At 41.3% G+C, this 20,389-nt stretch overlaps 1 protein-coding gene across 1 annotated transcript in view; it reads right to left on the reverse strand.

The window, feature by feature from the left end:
- The window catches only part of LOC124805050 (centrosomal protein of 97 kDa), a 195,190-nt gene that overhangs the window by 133,457 nt on the left and 41,344 nt on the right, over nucleotides 1–20,389 (reverse strand). The window contains exons 4-5 of the mRNA XM_047265473.1: nucleotides 17,332–17,433; nucleotides 14,975–15,171 (exon numbers count right to left, since the gene is read on the reverse strand). Of these exons, the coding sequence (XP_047121429.1) occupies nucleotides 14,975–15,171; nucleotides 17,332–17,433 (299 nt within the window). The remainder of the gene's footprint in view (nucleotides 1–14,974; nucleotides 15,172–17,331; nucleotides 17,434–20,389) is intronic.

A 20,389-nucleotide genomic window follows, 5' to 3' on the forward strand; every position in this document is an offset into this window, starting at 1 on the left:
ACTGTAGCCAGTAAATTAAAGAAAACTAGGAGTTTTAGATTTCATGAGATAAAGTCACCTTCAAATCAAAACAACAAAAAACACTTGCCCATCAGTTTCACACCCCCTGGAAAGTAGCGTCGTGTCATTCTCAAGCTGTTCAATGTATGCTAGCCCGTAATCTGACACTGAAGTCTTATCCAAAATTATAAAGCTCCACCAATAATTTTCTTGAGAAATTACAGCAGGTAAAAGTACATAAAACACTGTTGAGAATATATATTTGGTAGTTTGAAAGTTAAAACCCAGGATTGGTTTCTCAGAGTATTGATGTCTTGAAACCCCTCCTCGATTCTAAGCACTATTGACTGGCATTCTAACCCTTGCATCACTACCCACAGGGATCAAAGCAAAGCAATGACAATCGTTCAGCACGCAGTCTGTACCTGCGTTAAAACATGCTGGAAGAATCTTTGTGCAATTATACAGGGTTAGGTTGAGACTGGAAACAGCAGCAGAGTGTATTTGAGTATCAAAAGGGCCATTGGGCCCACCCATAAAGAAGACTGCCCCACTTAAGGAGATCAATGGAACAGTCATCACAAATTGTAGTCAATAATTGCAACGATGGGTGAAACACTATTCCAATCTCTACATACACCTGCTCGACATCAGCCCAAGAGCAGTAGGAGACATTTCCAACTGTCAACTTGCCACGAGCTGGATGTTGTGCCTACTAAGCAGGAGCTTCAGGCAGCTGCTGCATAGCTTAAATGAAGAAAATGCCCTGGTAAAGACAACACTGACACAGAACTTATCAAACTGACTGCTTCTCCCAGTGTTCTACATTTTATTGAAATGTTGGACTGAAGGGTATTATGCAGCAGGATGTATGTGATGCCAATATCATTACTACACAAAGGTAAAGACAATTGTGGTGATTGCAATTGCTAGCATGTAACTTAACTGCTCATATCAATGGAACAAGCTATTGACCTTATGGTGCTGGGCAGACTGGAGAAGCTGGCTGACTGATATGACCTTCACACACCAACAAATTCAGGAAAACACCATGAGCAGAAGACACTACTGTTCATTGCTTTCACTGACCTAAATAAGGCATTTGATACAGTCAGGAGGAAGGGACTGTATACTAGTGAAGACAACCACAGTTTTTCGCAAGAATATGGAGGGTGCTGTGGTATTTGGAGGAAGCGCACCAGATCCTTTTCTTGTGCAAAGAGGAGTCCTTCAAGACTGTGTACTGGGTATAACCTTGTTTGTTATATTCTTCTTATTAGTTCTCAAAGCCGCTTTCAGCAAAACAAACCAGGACATCCATCTACATATCACGGCTGAATTAAATTTTTAAATCTTGTTACTCAGAAGATTTGAGATGAGGGGCACTCAACATCATGGTCATCAGTGTGCTGACAAAAAGTCAGCATGCCAATCTTGTGGGTGGGGACGAAGGCTGTCCCCACATGCGGAGCAGTTTATAGTGTATTAAAGTCTGCCTCCTTTCCCCATCAATTTTAGGGATGAGGCCTGACAGTTCACAAAATTTTACCACTCTAGTAAAACTGGAATCAGTATCGGCAAGGATGGTGGACAGATCTCCATCAAGACTGAGAGATGCCCTAATATCAGTATATAGGACACACATTACCAAAATCCGCTGAACTGAAAGCGGCACACCACAAACTTCACAGAGTGGTAGATTCTCCCACCAGTGGAGGAAGTCATTTGTTAAAGGGCTATGTCCAATGTGCAGCCTGGCAAGCAGAACCTCCAGCCAATAGTGAGGCTGGCATGAAGTCCACCATGGCTATGAGTTCAATTTGAGCGACTGCAGCCATTCAGTCCCCCCACTGACGCATGACATGTCTGTCAGAAAATGAGATGATGGCATATTACGGGGTGGGACATTGACACACAACACCATCCCGACATGTTTCCTTGGCTGCTTTGTCAGCCATGTCTTTCCCTGCATCCTGATGTGGTCAGGTACCCAGCAAAAGATCACCACCTTGTACGGTGTTGGAGCCGCTGAAATGAGTCATGGATGAGCTGAATCAACTGGTCTGCTGGATAAATTTGGTGATATGCTGGTAGTGCACTGAGTGAGTCAGAACAGACAAGAAACCATGTACAGTGATGTCTGTGAATTCTCACCAGTGCCATCATAATGCCATACAACTCTGCACTATAATTTGAAAATTGTTCCAAAGGACGCACTTTGAAAACCCTATCATGGAAAACAGTGGAACAACCGAGGACATTCTCTTGCTGGGATCCATCTGTATAAACAATGATAGAACTGTGGTACGTACTTAAAATTGACGAAAACAAAGTTGTGAAAGCGTAATCTGGAGTACAAGTTTAATTGTACTGTATCAAGCTTAAAATCCCTTTGGGCCTCTGAAGACACCAAGGTGGCAACATGTTCCATCCCTGGCTGTGTATCTGGTATTTGTAGGTCTGATAGATCCAGAACTTTGAAACAGTCAGTAGCACTTATCCCAAACGGCTTGGCTGCATGGGGCCGATTCCTTAACAGCCTTCAAAGTTGGGTTGGACCACTGTACTAAACGTCAATGACTGAGGTGACACTGAGTTTTTCAGTGCCTGTTATCACAGAAGGACACATCGCCAAATCCAGAATGGTGTTTCACTAGCCTCTGCACACAGACTCTGAATTGGGCTGGTCCGAAAGGCTGCAGTAGATACCCGAATGCTCTCATGGTGGATAGTGTCCAACATCTTGATGTAAGAAATACAAGCTGATCCATAGACCACTCTGCCATAATATAAATGTAATCAAATGCCCTATAAAACTGCAGGAGGCGGGACCTGCCAGTTCCCCACGTTCTTCCGCTAAGGTATTTCAAAATATTCATTGACTGGAAGCCCTTTGTTCAAACGTCTTTCAGGTGTGGGAGCCAAGTTAATTTTGAGTCAAATAATAAACCCAACAAGCACTCAGTTTCCTGAAAACATAAAATATTGTCCCCCACTGTGAGCACTGGTTGCTTAAAACTTTGACAAGCACCGTTAAAACTGACACATTTAGTCTTCTATGGTGAGAACTGAAAACCAGTTGTCCTCGTCCAGGATTCCAGCCTCCTAATAGTCAGATGTAGCTGCCTCGTTATCATTGTAAGATCACAGGAAGAGTAGAAGATTGTGACGTTGTCGACAAACAAAGAGCATTTGACAGGGCTCCTGACTGCAAAAGGAATGCCACTGATAAACAAGTGACACTGAGTACACCGCCTGGGGGGGACCCCATTCTCCAGAACACAGTAGTCACACAGGGCATCGCCAACGTGACAGCAAAAAAACGCCGGTCCTCGAGAAAGGATTGGATAAGAAGTGGCAGACATCCACACAGTCCCCATTCATGAAGTTGGCGAAGGATGTTGTACCTCCAAGTAGTGTTGTATGCTTTCTGAGGTCAAAAAACTCACACACGAAATGGTTTCAGTGTAAGAAGGACTCCTGTATCGCCGTCTCCAGTACAATTAAGTTGGCAAGGATGGAATGGTAGCGCACTGGGAGCGGCTCAGGTAACCTCGGGATTCAAGCAGCCAGATGAAGTGGTGGTTGACCATACATTCAAGAGTATTACCCATACAACTGGAAACGACTACAGCCCTGTTATTGTTAATAGGTGCTATGGTCCTTGCCTAGTTTCCAGAATGGAATTAATATTGCCTCCTTCCAAGTCGTGCGGTACTGTCCATCAAACCAGATCTGAGTGAAACAAGAGAGGAGCTGTCCTTTCGCTTCAGGGCACAGATGAATGCATGGCATAAATGATTTCAAAAGGTCCTGGAGCAGCATCTGTGGCCGCAGACAGAGCCAATTCTAGTTCCCACACGGAGAACGGAAGGTTGTAGAGTTCTTACGCGAGAAGAAATGGAGCTTCCTGATAACCACAGTCCAATGAAACAACTGAAAAGCAGGAGCTTGTCTGGATGATGCAGTGACAGTAGAAAAGTGTTCAGCCAAAAACTGAGCCACGTCTTCTAGCACTTCCACCAAGACCCCATTACTTGACAAGGCTATAAGGGACCTGTACTGCCCTTGCCTGAAATCCGTCTTATTAATTCCCAAACTTGCGCACTGGCAGTGGACCAATTAATGGCAGTCGTGAATTCCTTCCTGGAATCACTCTTCTGTTCTTTTATCACTCGCCTCGCATGTGCTCTTTCAGAACTCTAGGCATGAAGGTTTTCTGTAGTTGGATGGTGATTGATGATCTGCAGAGCTGTACGTCTGGCTCTGATTGCCAATCGACAGTCGTCATTCTACCCATGTACAGGCCACAGTCTGAGGTTGTTATTAGACTGGGGGATGGGCTCTGTGCCAGCCCATTGGACCTCTCATGGGATGTGGGCCACTGTCTCCTGTGCACAATCCTTTTGTTCAAAAATAGCCTGTCAACTGTACTGCAACCAATTTGCCTTTTGTATCATCCATATTCGTGGTCTCCTGTCAGCCACCGTCCAAAGTCAGCAGATGGATCCACACTGAGAAGTGGTCACTAGAATGTTGCCATTTCCCACTGAACTGAGTCTGCAATAGCTGCAGAACAAAAACAAAGGTCAATGGCTGAAAAAGACCCTATAGCTGTGGAAAAGTATGTAATCTGACCTGAGTTCAGAAGGCAGATATTCTCACAATGGATGAGTCACTCAACACCTGAAGCAAGCGGTAGCCGAGCCCCACGCATATTGTGTGCATTTAAGTCCACAACAAAGAGGAATGGGGGGGGGGGGCAGTTATGGTTACATGAAGAGTTCTGTCAGTGTGCCTGCATCCAAAGTATCATGAGGTGGAAGATACAAAGGACATACTGTGATGTTAAATGGTGTTAGTACTTTCATGGTAACTGTGTTTATGGTCATGGTAAGAGAGACAGGAGAGGATTGGCATCTGAAAACAGCCACTCCACCTTTAGCTCTGTCTCCAGCAATATTATCCATCCTGTAGAGGTGGTAACCCCATAATGCAGGTGCGTCGGTGACTTTAAAATGAGTTTCTTGTAAGCAGATGCAAGACGGTTTCTCCTGTACCAGGAGCTGTAAATCTTCCAAATGTAATAGGTATCCATTTAAATTCCACTGCAACACAGAAGTCCCTGAGGGAGCCATTGTTTAGCAATAGTTGGTCTTTTCTTTCTCCCTCGAAGGCAGCAATTTACTGGGGAGGTCACGGGAAACATTAGCTAGTTGCTGTCTTCCCAGTTCCTCTAATTGGAAGTCCATATCCTCAAGAGCATAGTTCCCATCTGAGAGGGAAAGAGCTCACCAATCTGAAGGTTTAACTGCTACTTTCTTTGACTGAACTACTTTTCGAAGGACGTTTTCCTTACTTATGGGAGAAGTTGGTTACTTGGACTAAGGGGACAGCTCTGTGGGCTTCTCATGGTGGGCGGTGGTTTGTGGCTTAGGTGGTGAGCCTATCACCAACGGCTTCCGAATGATTTCTTGTTCAAGCGTAGTGTTTCCCCCACAGGCAAACTGACAAGTGCTTGTGTTTGTACTTTAATCTGTGGTCTGAGTTTGTTAGGAGGCATCACACTTGGTAATTGGATTCTTAAGGGCTGATGCAAAAGAAGTAGCAAAAACCGGAGGTTGCATAGCTTTGAGAGCTTTTCTAACTTCACCATAGGGTATGCATCTCTTGACTTTCAACTCCTGAATTTTCCTTTCCTCATCGTAATCCTCACACTTTCTGCTCCATACTGGGTGATACCTGGGGCAGTTTATACATTTTCCTTAGTGGTATGGCCAAATCTTTGACATTTGAAGCATCACATTGGATTAGGAACAAACAGGCAATCTTAAGATGAATACAGCCTGCAAGGATATGTTCAGGTAATTCTGGAATACTAAACATTTATTTTAATGTTGCAGATTTTTCCAATTTGCCTCATATACTTCTGCACTTCCATGACACCCATATTTTTCCATTCTTCACGTAACTCCACAGGGTACATCTCCATTATATCGGAGCAGGTAATCACGCCTTTACTAAAGTTAAGGGTATTATGCAACTCAGAGTCGATGGGTAGTCACCTAAGACCTTACATCCCAGAAGCATAGATACTTGGTTTGAATTAGAAGTTTCATCAACTAGAAGTGATACATTACCTTCCAATGCCTTGTGAATATAAAAAGGGGAGACCTTCTCAATAGGTTCCCACAGTTCTCTTGATTACAATGAAAGTGTTATGGCACACTAATGCCCTATTACTTCTTTTCGGGAGGACTGACCAACCAAGCTCTCTCTGATGAGTGGGTGTAGGTACCACCTGTGGGTACAACCATTCAGTCAGTAGTACAGGGTGTACAACAAGTCCGGAAAAACTTTCAATTATTTATTGCAGAAGAATTAAACATTGTACAAATGTCATACATATTGCATTTTGAAGAGAAACTCTGAAAGTTTTTTACAAACATTCGACACGCAAACCATTAGTGACCTGGCAGACGTCAATATGGTAATCAAATTCTTGCCATATCCGTCCCAGCATGGCATCATCGACTGTGGCAGTGGCTTCCCGAATTCTCTCCTGGAGCTCTGCTACATCACATGGTAGAGGCGGTACATACACCAGATCTTCAGTGTGTCCCCATTGATCTGTCCCCTTCTGTAGCAAGACCTATCCACTGATGCAGCAGCTCCATGTTCAGGTACCCATGAGCTTCACGATGTGAATGGGATGGAGCCCCATCCTGCTGAAAGATGAACAGAGAGTCCGATTGCATTTCAGGCATCAGCCATTGCTGCAACATGTCCAAGTAGGAGTATTCAGTGACAGTGCTCTCAGTGAAGTAGAATGGCCTGTACAGTTTTCGACATGACAAGGCACAAAAAACATTTATCTTTGGGGAATCGCACTCAAATTCAATGCATTCATGTGGGTGGTTTGTACCCCAGATTCAACAATTTGCCTGTTCACTTTCCCATTAGTGTGAAAAGTGGCTTCGTCACTAAAAATTAAGCAATCAACAATGCCATCCCCACCCTCATTCAATTGTTGCAAGTGCGAACAAAACTCAAAACACTTGTCTTTGTCGTCATCATTGAGCTTCTGCACTAGCTCCAATTTTAATGGTTTCATAGACAGCTTCTGTCACAGGACTTTCCACACTGTCATTGGAGCCATTTCGAGTTCACGGGATGCACAATGCACCGATTTCTTTGGACTCATTAATGTCTCTCATATGCACTCCACATTCACTTCACTCACACTACGACATCCGCTTCTCTTTGCTGGGCACAAGCAACCCATCGTAACAAATTTGTTGTGCCAGTGGTAAATGACCTTCCTTGTCAGTGGCTTCTTACCGTACTTGGGGCTTCTTACCGTACTTGGTTCTGTAGTAGTTTGATTAGATAATTAAACTGGGATCCCATGAGATGCTAGGGAAACAAATGTCCAATGACTCACAGCCCTGCATGCCTGAGCAAGCCTTATACAACCGGGGTGTAGGGAGGGGGGGGGGGGGGGGGGACTACAGTTTTTTATAGAGGTGTGTAACTGCTTTGTAGTCCAGGCGGTGAAATCAAGGGCCCCTTCTCGGAAACACACAACATTTCATTGCTGCACCACACGGTGGTCATCGAAGCATGCCCGGAGCTTACGGTAACAGATGACTTGCGACACTTACCAGTCCCCAGAGCTCAGGAAGCCAGGTCGTAAAAACTGTACCCAACAACTGAAAGCTGAGGCCCCCCACAGAGTTGTTACTCAGATCCAAGTGCCATCACAAGGACTTATTTGCTAGCAAACTTTTATTCGCTGCCAATGTAACAGTCATAGCACATATCCAAGATGACCTCCTAAGGTTTACACACAAATCTGCTGCTGTCTGCGACATCGTCCCCATGCCTTCAACGTAAAGAAGACTGATTATGGTGCAAGGATACACAGATATGTCTACATAAAATTAGATAGATCCTTGTTGAAAGCAATAGAAAAATTCTGCTAGCCTGGTTCACTAGTGTCACATGATCTTTCTCTGCACAACAAAAAAAAAACCAAGAATTGGAACAGCACTTTCTGGACGGTCTACACAAAAGCATGGGACAACGAACACCTTACAGTGACCACAGAAATGTTAATCAATCATGCAAGCATGCCGAGCACTCTCTTTCATGGTGCTGAGACCTGGACATCATATGCCAAACAAGAACATAGCTGAACACCTTTCACCTGTGATGCTTACAAAACATCCTAAGCATAACATGGAAGGACCATGTGACATATGAAATGGTTCTGAATGCCCTACTCTCAAGGAACATCACCTGCAATGGCAGGACACTTGAATCTTATCGGTCACTCCCATCTTTTGCAACACACACTACTAAGTGAGATAGTACCTGCCAAGAGACCCCCAAGACCCGCTTTACGCTTTAAAGATCGCACCAAATGTGCTATGAATGTATTTCATATTGACTGTAACAAATGGGTGGCATGATTATGATGATGATGCTGAAGACGATGATGACACTGAAGTTTATAAAGACAAACAATTAAGTATCTTGCATTTCTTGAATTTTTAATGTGAACAATTCACAAAAATCCTGTGTTTTACTGTGATGTATTTCTGCTGGCTTTTTCCCCAGTCCTCTGCAAACACCTCTTGCTGCCCCTACACTGTTAACAGCAGATCTGTACAGGAGCTGGTGTAATACTTGAAAGCAGACAATTGCCATTATAGGTCATTATGATGGGTTTCGCACAGCAGTTAAGCGTCATATAGAACTGGCTATATTTTAATCACTGGCCATAGTTATAGCGATGCTTCAAAATCAACTAATCCATCGTACTTAATTCACAGTGTTTACAATTAAAATGTCAACAGTGCATACCTTAAATTTGGCACATTTTAAATCATGGATTGTTGCGTATGAAACATGATAAGTTAGAAAGGGCATGTAATCAATTACTAGCATCACAGTTAGAAAGTGAATAGACATCATTAGGTTCCAGTATGATGGACATAGAAAAACTAAGGACAAAGTTTAAGAAGATTGTAAATCGCACACCGGAGAAGTATGTGCCAAGTTAGTTGATTAAGAACAGGAAAGACCCATCTAGGTTCAATAACAAAATTCAGAAACTGCTGAGGATGCAGACACTATTGCATTCAACGTTAAAAAAAAAAGAACATGAAAATAATGCCAGACAAAAGTTAGTAGAAATTTTTACACCTTGTTAAAAAAAGAGCATGGTGTCATTTGACCATCATAGAGATTCTTCAATGGAGGGCATAATAACTGACATTCCTAGCATAGAAAATCAACTGAAAGAGTTGAAAATAGACAAGTCAATATGTGCGCATTAAATACACATTTGATTTTACATAGAATGCTCAATGGAATTGGTCCCTTACTTAACTTGGTATTATCATGGACCTCTTATCAAGCACAAGGTGCCAAGTGACTGAAAAAAAGTACAGGAGATTCTCGTACGTAAGAAGCGTAAAAAGAAAGAATCGGTAAAATCACAGATTAATATCCTTAATATTGATATGCCGCAGAATTCTTGAACATATTCTCAATTTGAATATAAAAAATTTCCTTGAGATGGAGGCACACCTGTCCATAATTAAGTGTAGATTTAGAAACTATCAATCAAGTAAAACTCAACTTGCCCTTTTCTCACGATATCCTGTGAACCCTGGGTGAAGGACAACCGGCAGATTCCATACCAATAACTTTCCAGTAAGTGTGTGACAAGGCGCTCCACTGTAGACTGTGAATGAAGCTACAAGAATATAGAATAGATCCCTAGCTATGAGAGTGGCCTGAAGATTTCATACAAAACGGAACCCAGAATGTTGTAGTTGGTGGTGTTCATCAGAGACAAGGGCATCATCAGGAGTGCCCCAGAGAAGTGTGATAGAACAGCTCTTATTCCATATCACATAAATGATCTGATGGACAGGGTGAGCAGCAAATTGTGGCTGTTTGCTGATAATGCTGTGTGTGCAGGAAGGTGTCCTACTTTATTGACTGTAGGAGGAGACTTTGACATAATTTTTAGTTTGTGGTGATGAATGGTAGCTAGCTCTAATGAAGAAAAATGTAAATTAACACAGACGAGAAGGAAATGTGATTGTATTTCCTTCTCGTCTGTGTTAACTTACATTTTTCGAATACAGCATTAGTAGTGCGCTGCTTGACGGTCACACTGATTAAATACCTAGGTGTAATCTTGCAACACAATACGGAATGGAATAAGCACTTAAAGGACAGTAGTAATGAAGGCAAATGGTCGACTTTGGTTTATTGTGATAATTTTAGGACAATGTAGCTCAAAGGAGATCACTTACACAACACTAGTATGGCCCATTCTTGAGTACTGCTAAAGTGTTTAGGATCACCACCAGGTCTGATTAAAGGAAAAAAAATCAAAGCTAGATTTGCTACTGGTAGGTTCACGCAACACTTGAATATTATAGAGATGCTTTGTGAGCTCAACTGGGTATCCCCAGAGAGAAGATAATATTCTCTTAATGGAACACTATTGAGAAAATATTTGTTGTTGTTCTCTTCAGTCCAGAGACTGGTTTGATAGAGCTCTCCACACTACTGTATCCTGTGCAAACCTCTTCATTTCCGAATAACTACTGCAACCCATATCCTTCTGAATCTGCTTAGTGTATTCATCTCTTGGTCTCCCTCTACGACTTTTATCCTCCACACTTCCCTCCAATATTAAACTGGTGAGCCCTTGATGCCTCAGAATGTGTCCTACCAACTGATCCCTTCTTCTAGTCAACTTGTGTCACAAATTCCTCATTTCCACAATTCTATTCAGTACCTTCTCATTAGTTACATGATTTACCCATCTAATCTTCAGCATTCTTCTGTAGCACCACATTTCGAAAGCTTCTGTTTTCTTCTTGTCTAAACTAGTTGCCGTCCATGTTTCACTTCCATGCATGGCTACACTCAATACGAATACTTTCAGAAGAAACTTCCTGACACTTAAAACTATACTCGAGGTTAACAAATTTCTCTTCTTCAGAAACGCTTTCCTTGCCATAGGCAGTGTACGCTTCATATCCTCTCTACTTCGACCATCATCAGGTGTTTTGCTTCCCAAATAGCAAAACTCATTTACTGCCTTAAGTGTCTAATTTCCTGATCTAATTCCTTCAGCATCACCTGATTTAACTCAACTACATTCCATTTTGCTTTTGTTGATGTTCATCTCATATCCTCCTCTGTTCAGCTGCTCCTCCAGGTCCTTTGCTGCCTCTGACAGAATTACAATGTCATGAGCAAACCTCAAAGTTTTTATTTCTTCTCCATGTTTTTAATTCCTACTCCAAATATTTCTTTTGTTTCCTTTACTGCTTGTTCAATAAACAGATTGAATAACATCGGGGATAGGCTACAACCCTGTCTCACTCCCTTTTCAACCACTGCTTCCCTTTCATGCCCCTCGACTCTTAACTGCAGTCTGGTATATGTACAAACTGTGAATAGCCTTTTGCTCCCTGTATTTTACCCCTGACACCTTCAGAATTTGAAAGAGAGTACTCCAGGCAACATTGCCAAAATGAGTTTACAAATGCTAGACACATAGGTTTGCTTTTCCTTAAACTATCTTCTAAGATAAATCGTAGGATCAGTATTGCCTCGCATGCTCCAACATTTCTACAAAATCCAAACCTATCTTCCTCGAGGTCAGCTTCTACCAGTTTTTCCATTCTTCTGTAAAGAATTTGTGTCAGTATTTTGCAGTCTGACTTATTAAACTGATAGTTCGGGTATTTCACCTGTCTCCTACATCTTGCTCACCAGATGGTAGAGTTCTGATGTGGCTGGCTCATGTAAGTCTATCATTAGTTCTAATGGAATGTTGTCTACTCCTGGGGCCTTGTTTCGACTTACGTCTTCCAGTGCTCTGTCAAATTATTTATGCAGTATCATATCTTCAATTTCACCTTCATCTACGTCCTCTTCCATTTCCATAATATTGCCCTCAAGTACATTGCCCTTGTCTAGACCCTCTATATACACCTTCCACCTTTCTGCTTTCCCTTCTTTGCTTAGAACGGGTTTTACATCTGAGCTCTTGATATTCATACAGTTGGTTCTCTTTTCTCCAAAGGTCTCTTTAATTTTCCTGAAGGCAGTATCTACCTTACCCCTAGTGATACATGCTCCTACTTCCTTAAATTTGTCCTCTAGCTATCCCTGCTTAGCCATTTTGCAATTCCTGTCAATCTCATTTTTGAGATGTTTGTATTCTTTTCTGCCTGCTTCATGTACTGCATTTTTGTATTTTCTCCTTTCATCAATTAAATTCAGTATGTCTTCTATTACCCATGGATTTTTACTAGCCCTCATCTTTTTACCTACTTGATCCTGTGCTGCCTTCACTATTTCATCCCTCAAAGCTACCCATTCTTCTTCCACTGTACTTCTTTCCCCCAGTTCTTGTCAATCTTTCCCTATTGCTCTCTCTGAAACTCTCTAGAGCCTCTGGTTCTTTCAGTTTATCCAGGTCCCGCCTCCTCAAATTCCTACCTTTTTACAATTTCTTCAGTTTTAGTCTACAGGTCATAACCATTAAATTGTGGTCAGAGTCCACATCCACCCCTGGAAATGTCTTTCAATTTAAAATCTGGTTCCTAAATCTCTGTCTGACCACCACATAATCTATCTGAAACATTCCAGTGTCTCCAGGTATCTTCCACATACACATTTAGAGAACCATAAATTGAATCTGATTGCAGAACAATTCTACTGCCACCAATGAACATTTTGTGTAATGACCATGAAGAAATTGGGGCTCATACAGAGGCATTCAGTCAGGCATTTTCTCCCTCACTCTGTTTTTGAGTGGAACAGAAAAGGAAATGACTAGCAGTGGTACGAAGTAACCTCTGTTATGCACTATAAGGCAGCTTGGGGAGTATGTATGTAAATGTAGATGCTTATCAACATTGTTTTTAAAGCTGGAAGGAGAAAGAGACCTCAAATTTGGAGCAAGCAAATTTTATATAGTGGTAGTACATGTTACATACCATGCAGAATGTATATCTCATGTTTCTCCCTCATGTATGGTTTTATCAAGTCTGTCATGGTCATTATCAAAATTTACACAGCGTTAATAGAAATTCTCATTATGTTTTGGAATCAGGTGCACACTATCATAGATCCAGCAGCACATTAATCTGTATCACCAGCAATTCCATCACATTTTATTCACAAAACACAAGTCCTTTGTTAAAAAGTTGAAAACAGCTCCAATCTGATGTAGCTCGTGTGCATAGATCTGTAGTATACCTTCGTTTGACATCATCCAAAATTTTTGAGTTAGAATATTACTTCACTATACAATGGTTTTATGGAAATTTGATTATTTTTATTTCGTCCATCTCAGTTGCATTGATATAAAATTCAGCTGTAGTGGTAACTGGTTTCGGGCTGACATGCCAATTCTCAAACCACACACCTTCCTATTAACCGTAATTATTTATTTGCTTCCCAAATAGCAAAACTCATTTACTGCCTTAAGTGTCTAATTTCCTGATCTAATTCCCTCAGCATCACCTGATTTAACTCAACTACATTCTTTGTTGATACAGTATGGTTCCAAGAGGCGCAGCAAAGTACACAGTGACCAGGAAATACCCTCACTGATCTTAGCCTGGCATCCATTGCTACCGACTGACACAACCAAAGTGAGAAATATAGTTTAATTGCGCCAATCTGCAACAATGGACATACCGGCTAAGATCAGTGAGGGCACTGCTTGCCCCTGTATGCTTTGTTGTGCCTTTTGGCACTATACTGTATGAATAATTATGGTCAATAGCAAGGTGTGTGGTTTGAGAATTGGCATGTCAGACCGAAACCAGTAACCACTGCAGCTGAATTTTATATCAAACTAACTGAGATGGACGAAATAATAAAAACCACGAGTGAGAACAATGGTTGGTTGGTTGGTTTGGGAAAGGAGACCAGACTGCGTGGTCATCGGTCTCATCGGTTTAGGGAAGGATGGGGATGGAAGTTGGCCGTGTCCTTTCAGAGGAACCATCCCGGCATTTGCCTGGAGTGATTTAGGGAAATCACGGAAAACCTAAATCAGGATGGCCGGACGCGGGATTGAACCGTCGTCCTCCCGAATGCGAGTCCAGTGTCTAACCACTGCGTCACCTCGCTCGGTGAGAACAATGTCAGCAGTCAATAAGTGCAATCGTTTTTGTTTGTGGTGGGCACATAAATGCTTAACATGCAATCTAGCACCCTGTGCCAACAGCCCATCACTGGTGCCATCTAGCAATCACAATTTTAAGTGACCACAAATACACAACATTCTATGTTGTTCACAAAAGTATAACACTGAATTTGCTAGTTGAATGTCATGTTGCCCACAGACAATGAATATGAGATGACAATGACAATTTCATATATTTTGATGCAGACTGAAGAGAAGACAGCATGTTGTTAATGCAGCTACGACATACAAGTCGCTTGATAAATAGGTAAGCTTGGAATCTAAATTGGTTGAGATCTCTGTAATGTTGTCCCCTGTGGAGCAGCTCTTGCAGAAATGAATCAACAAGAAAGAGAGAAAAGAAAGAGAAAATAGTGTACGAGGATTAATGTAGTTTTCTCAACAGCAAGGTAAGTGGAGAACTAGCAACAAGGCCATGCTATTTCTGGATTAGACACGATACTCCCAAGTGCAAGTTGCATGTAACTAGGGTGCTGTATATTTCAAAAAATGTGCTTCTATGCTACTTACTACTAATCACCTCAGCACCAATAAAGAGAACTAGACTTCTCCAAAGGAAACTGCTATGTGCAAAAGCAACATTTCTGCTCACTAATTTACCATGCTGCCAGCAGTTCAAATACCATTAATACCAGCATAAGTATCTGACACATTGATTGTAGAATCATCTCCTGTTAATCTCAATACGCATAAAAAATAGGTAAAGGATACACAGAGCCACCAGTCATTGTTACACACGGATTTCCTACAATACTGAGTTCCTGAAGATTTTTTAAGTGTGACAGATAGGCCACTTCGTTAAGGTCCGTAATATGGTTATCAGCAACTGACAACACAGTTAGACTTGTTGGAAGATTACGTTCACAAGGCCGCAACTGCGTGATACGGTTTCCGTAGAGCAGAAGTTGCTGAAAATGTTATTTTGGGTTAGAAATGTCTTCTTTAACTACAGGATACTGACAAAATTAATGGTTTACAAAAGACATTTGTACTTCAATCATTTAGGAGAACATGTAAAAACTCACCAAATAGTAAAGGCATTGAGTAGTCGACAGGCACATAAACGAGACTGATCACACACTTGTGCTTGCATACATAATTCAATAAATACACAACTATTATGAAAGGAAGTTAATAGTTTGAATAAGCAGTTTGTTTCATTTGTGATTTACTAATACATAAAACAATTTAGTAAATTATGGGAATATGGTGATAAAATATGAAAAAGATAATTACAGATTAGCGAAACATGTTGTGCTACTTCAATATTGTGTCTCCCTATGATTTGCGAGTGTCTACAGGAGAAGTGTACGTGGCAGCAAACTTTTACAATTCTAGCTTCATGCTTCTCTATGCATCTGCACTTTACATTTCTTTTCATTTGGGAACATTTAATGTCCATTCTCACTGAAGTTTGATAAACTAGTTCACTTAGCCAAAAACACTGAAAGTAATCAGCTGTGGTTTTGCTAAAGGAAACATCATGAAATGTTTATGAATAGATTTGGCAAAAATTTTAGAGAAGCTAATCTAGATAAATTCTAGCTCTAGAGAAAACAAGTATAGTATATTAAGCACTTTCTATAAAAGGGGTTGGACAAAAATATGGAAAAACCTTGAGAAATGCATGCAGATGCAGATACTAGCCAAGTCTGCAAGATGTGCTGTTGTATCTGACCATCAACAGCAGCTGTGTAATGTCCTCGATACAACGCAAATGTTATCCATGTTCAGAACAGTATTCTGCATGGCTGTGATGGCATTATGTCATAGCTCAGTGAATTCGAACATTGGCAAGTTGTTGGTGCTTGTATGGCGGGTGGTTTTGTAAGCAAGGAAGCCTAGCCAAATGAGTTTGGTGTGTATATAGGCATAGTTATCAAAGATTTGTACCTTACAGAGGGAAAGTGGAAAAAAAAAATCATCTGCTAAGTTACAACGTGGATGAAAGAGTATGTTGAGTGATCAGGACAGATGTTCCTTGAAAAGAATCCAATTGCAACAAAAAATAACAGGAAAACAGTTGCAATAGTTATTGTAGAACTGGATGTTGCACTCATCAACCCTGGCAGCACTAAAAACAACATGAACGGGGCTCCAGAAGTTCTGAATTGCAAGGCAAGCTGGAATTCCAAAACAACTCTTCAGTGGTGCAAATACCCATAACAGGAAAATATGGCGTTGAACCCATAAAACTTGAACTATGGAGCAAAGGAAGGAAGTCATTTATTTGAATGAGTGTTTCAAACTATTTCCAAGATCTGGCCATGTTTATGTCCCAAGAGTGAAACATGGCGGAGATTGGGCAGCCATATTGTGATATTCCGTGGGCCCCACAGTTGCTTCGCAAGGTTGCATTAATGCCAAGGATTACATGACCATTTAGGCTAAGCAGGTCCATCCCATTGTACAATGTTTGTTTCCCACTGGTGATGCTGTTTGAAGACGACAGGGCTCCTGCCCACACAGCTAACACCATTCAGGACTGGTTTTGTAAGCACGAGGATGAAATATCATGTTTCCCCTGCCACCACAGTCAACAGATCTAAATATGATTGAGCCTTTGTGATCTATTTTCTAGTATAATCACTGTCCACCTCCATCATCATTATGTGAACTTGTCTTATTTTGCAGGAAGAATGGTACAAGATTCCCTTGAAAACCACATAGGCCCTATATTTATCTATTCCAAGATGGCTGAAAGCTGTTTTGAGTGACAACAGGTTTACTGCACCATATTAGGCATGGTAATGTGTTGTGTTTTTGGTGTTCTCATATTTTTGTCACCCCCCCTCCCCCCTTCCCATATGTATATGGACAGAAGTGGACAACTATGGGGATCTTATACTTATACAATCAAATTATTTGTTTTCTTTTGACTATATCTCAATGCCAACATTTTAATCCACATCTCATATTTTTCACTACTGCATTTGAATTTGCACTCATCTTCATTAAATTAGCACCATAGCGAGAAAGTATTTCCATATGAGACTGTAAAAAAACCTCGTTGTGAAAACTGGAATACAAACATTTACAAGAAGAAACATATTTTAAAATTTTGTTACCTTAAGTCTTGGAAGATAAGACAAATCAGCAATATGCACAATGTTGTTGTCTGACAAATCCAAATGCTCCAAATTTGAATTAGTGTTCAGATGTTCAATTGTCTGTAGACAGAGGAAAAAGAAGTATTTAAATATACAGCAGATTTCACTGACAAGATATTAAAAATTGGTAAGCAACAGAAAAACAATAATGAAGTCTTGTTCTACATTCTAATTATACTGAAGTACTGATGGATGTCCACATTGATAGTTGTTTGATTAAATTCATAATAATTTCCTTATTTCAGTTCTCATCAGCTTACTATTGGCAGAGGGTGGAGGGGGATAAGAATAATAAAAAATAACTCTGATACTATTCACAGACTGACAAAAAAAATGGAAGGAAGATTAGTGCATAACATTCCACCAACACCAAGAATATTAGATGTGTTGCTTGTACTGGAGTCTACTGAGAGTGACTCCTAGGTCAAGTTCGTATCAACATAAACACTTCAGAATTTGCAGGATTCAACTTTAATTACCAATTTACCCTGAGGCATTATTTCTAATGGCATGGTCACATCTTCTACAGCCCTGAATTCCATGTACCGCATTTTATCTGAATTCAGTGACAGTCAAGCATGTGTTGTGTTTTGTCCTAATTCAGTGACAATACATTTGCAGAGAACAGCTATAACTTTTCAAGAAAATATTTACTTTTTTAAGTGGTGAAGTTACTCTTTTAGACATGATACTAATAGTTGCATCATCAGCAAAGAAAACTATTTCTGCTTCCCTTATATACAATGGCACATCATTTATACGTAACAAGAACACAAGCGGATCAAATATAGATTGTTTTGGTACACCTGCAGTGATTATTTTTCCATTCCAAAGATGCTGTTTCACTGTGTACACTCCCTAGATTTCTTGAGGTGATGTGCTACATCCCCAAACAGTATTAGGAAAAGGATAGTTGCTGGTCATCATATAGCAGAGATGATGAGTCACATAAGAGAACAACAAAAAGACTGAAGAAAAGTGAGCTTTCAGCCAACAAGGCCTTCGTCAGAAATACACTATACACACACAACTCGCATATGCATGACAGTCTCTGGCTGCTGAGGCCAGACTGATAGCAACCAGCACCCAGGTGGAGGGAGTAAGTATAAGGCTGGGGCGGGGAGGGGAAAGGATAGCAGGGTAGGGGTAGCAGACAGTAAAAGTGCTACTTGTGGAAGCATAGAGGACCAAGGAGGAGTGAGGGTAGGTCAGCTACTTGCATTCGGGTTGTTAGACAGAGGGCAGTGGGAGAGGACAGGGTAGTGGAAAAGGAGAGAAGTGAAAAGGCTGTGGGTGTGTTGGTGGAATACGAGGTCTTTGCAAAAAACTACAGAACATTCTTAATTTCGAACCAATGGTTTGTTGGAGCAAAATGCAGTTGGGATCCTTGCACGTGCTTATGTTTAACGTGTAACTGCCAGAAGTTTCACTGTTGAATGTCTGTTAGTTATTATTCAGTGCTGTATTAAGTAGAACACTGTGTCACACAGTTGCGAATTTAGAGATGGCAGAGTTAGACGAGCAATGCATCTGTGTTAAATTTTGTGCGGAACTCAAGAAAACCTTTACAGAGACATACAAAATTATTCAGGAAGCCTATGGAGATGAGTGTTTAAGGCATACTCAGTGTTACAAATGGTTCATACAGTTTAAAAATAGCCGGACAGAAGTTAAAGATGACCCTTGTTCAGGACGTCCTTCGACATCTACCGAAGACACTCTTGTCAGGAATGCAATGAAACTGTGTGCACCAATCTAAGACAGATTGACTGAGAGATAGCAGAAGTATGTAAGATTTGAGTTGGATCATGTCATGAAATCCTGACACAGCACCTTGGGATGCATTGTATTGCTTCTAAGTTCGCCCCATGGTCCATAAGTCAAGATCACAAAGACCTTTGGTTCGCAATCTGTAAAGAGCTTTTGGATTGCACAAATGTGAACAAAATGTCCCTTATGAGAACCATAACTGGTGGTGAGACACGGGTCAACAGTTATGATGTTGAGACCAAGATTCAAGCTTCACAATGGGTCAGGAAAGGTTCTTCAAGATCAAAGAAAGTTTGTCAGATCACATGTCAAAGCCATGCTGACTTTGAGTGATTGGTTCATCTTGAATTCATGTCACTGGACAAAACTGTTAATCGATGGTATATCGGAACATGTCGTGATGCCTGCGAGAAAGTGTGAGAAGGAAACGGCCTGAAATGTGGCACAAAAATTCATGGCTCTTGTATCACAATAACACACCTGCACATTCATCCCTGTTGGTGCACATCTATTGCACAAAAAACGAAATACTCTGCTGCCTCTGCTCCATACTCTCCAGACTGGTCCCTGTGGACTTTTCTTCTTTTTTTGCAAAGCTGAAAACCCTGCTGAAAGGATGAAGATTTGCAACAACAGACAAGATAAAAGAAATTCCGCATACAGCGCTTCGCATGATCCAGCAAGAGACTGCTCCCAGAAATGGAAATAGAGTATCAATTATGGAGGACAGCATTTCGAAGGAGCCCATACACAATAAGTAAAGATGAGAGTAGAAAAATTTTGTACACACAGTTCCAGAATTTTTTGATCAGACGTCATAGAGGACTGTGTAGTGCTGAAATGGGAACACTGAAGAGGCTGATGGGTAGGACAATGACTAATGAAGGTTGAGGCCAGGAGGCCAGAGTCATGGGAACATAGGGTACACTGCAGGGGGAGTTCCCAGCTGCGCAATTTAGAAGAGCTGGTGTTGATGGGAAACATCCATTCTGCTCAGGCTGTGAAGCAATCGCTGAAATGAAGGACGCTGTGTTGGGTGGCATGCTCAGCAATGGTGTGGTCCAGGTGTTTATTGGCCACAGTTTGTCAGTGGCCATTCATGTGGACAGACAGTTAGTTGGTTGTCATGCCCACGTATAATGCAGCACAGTGGCTGCAGTTTAGCTCGTAGACTGCGTGACTGGTTTCACATGTAGTCCCCCGTTTGATGGAACAGGTGATGCCTGTGGCCGGACTGGAGTAAGTA

This window comes from Schistocerca piceifrons, chromosome 7, assembly GCF_021461385.2.
Source record: "Schistocerca piceifrons isolate TAMUIC-IGC-003096 chromosome 7, iqSchPice1.1, whole genome shotgun sequence".
Classification (NCBI taxonomy): Eukaryota; Metazoa; Arthropoda; class Insecta; order Orthoptera; family Acrididae; genus Schistocerca; species Schistocerca piceifrons.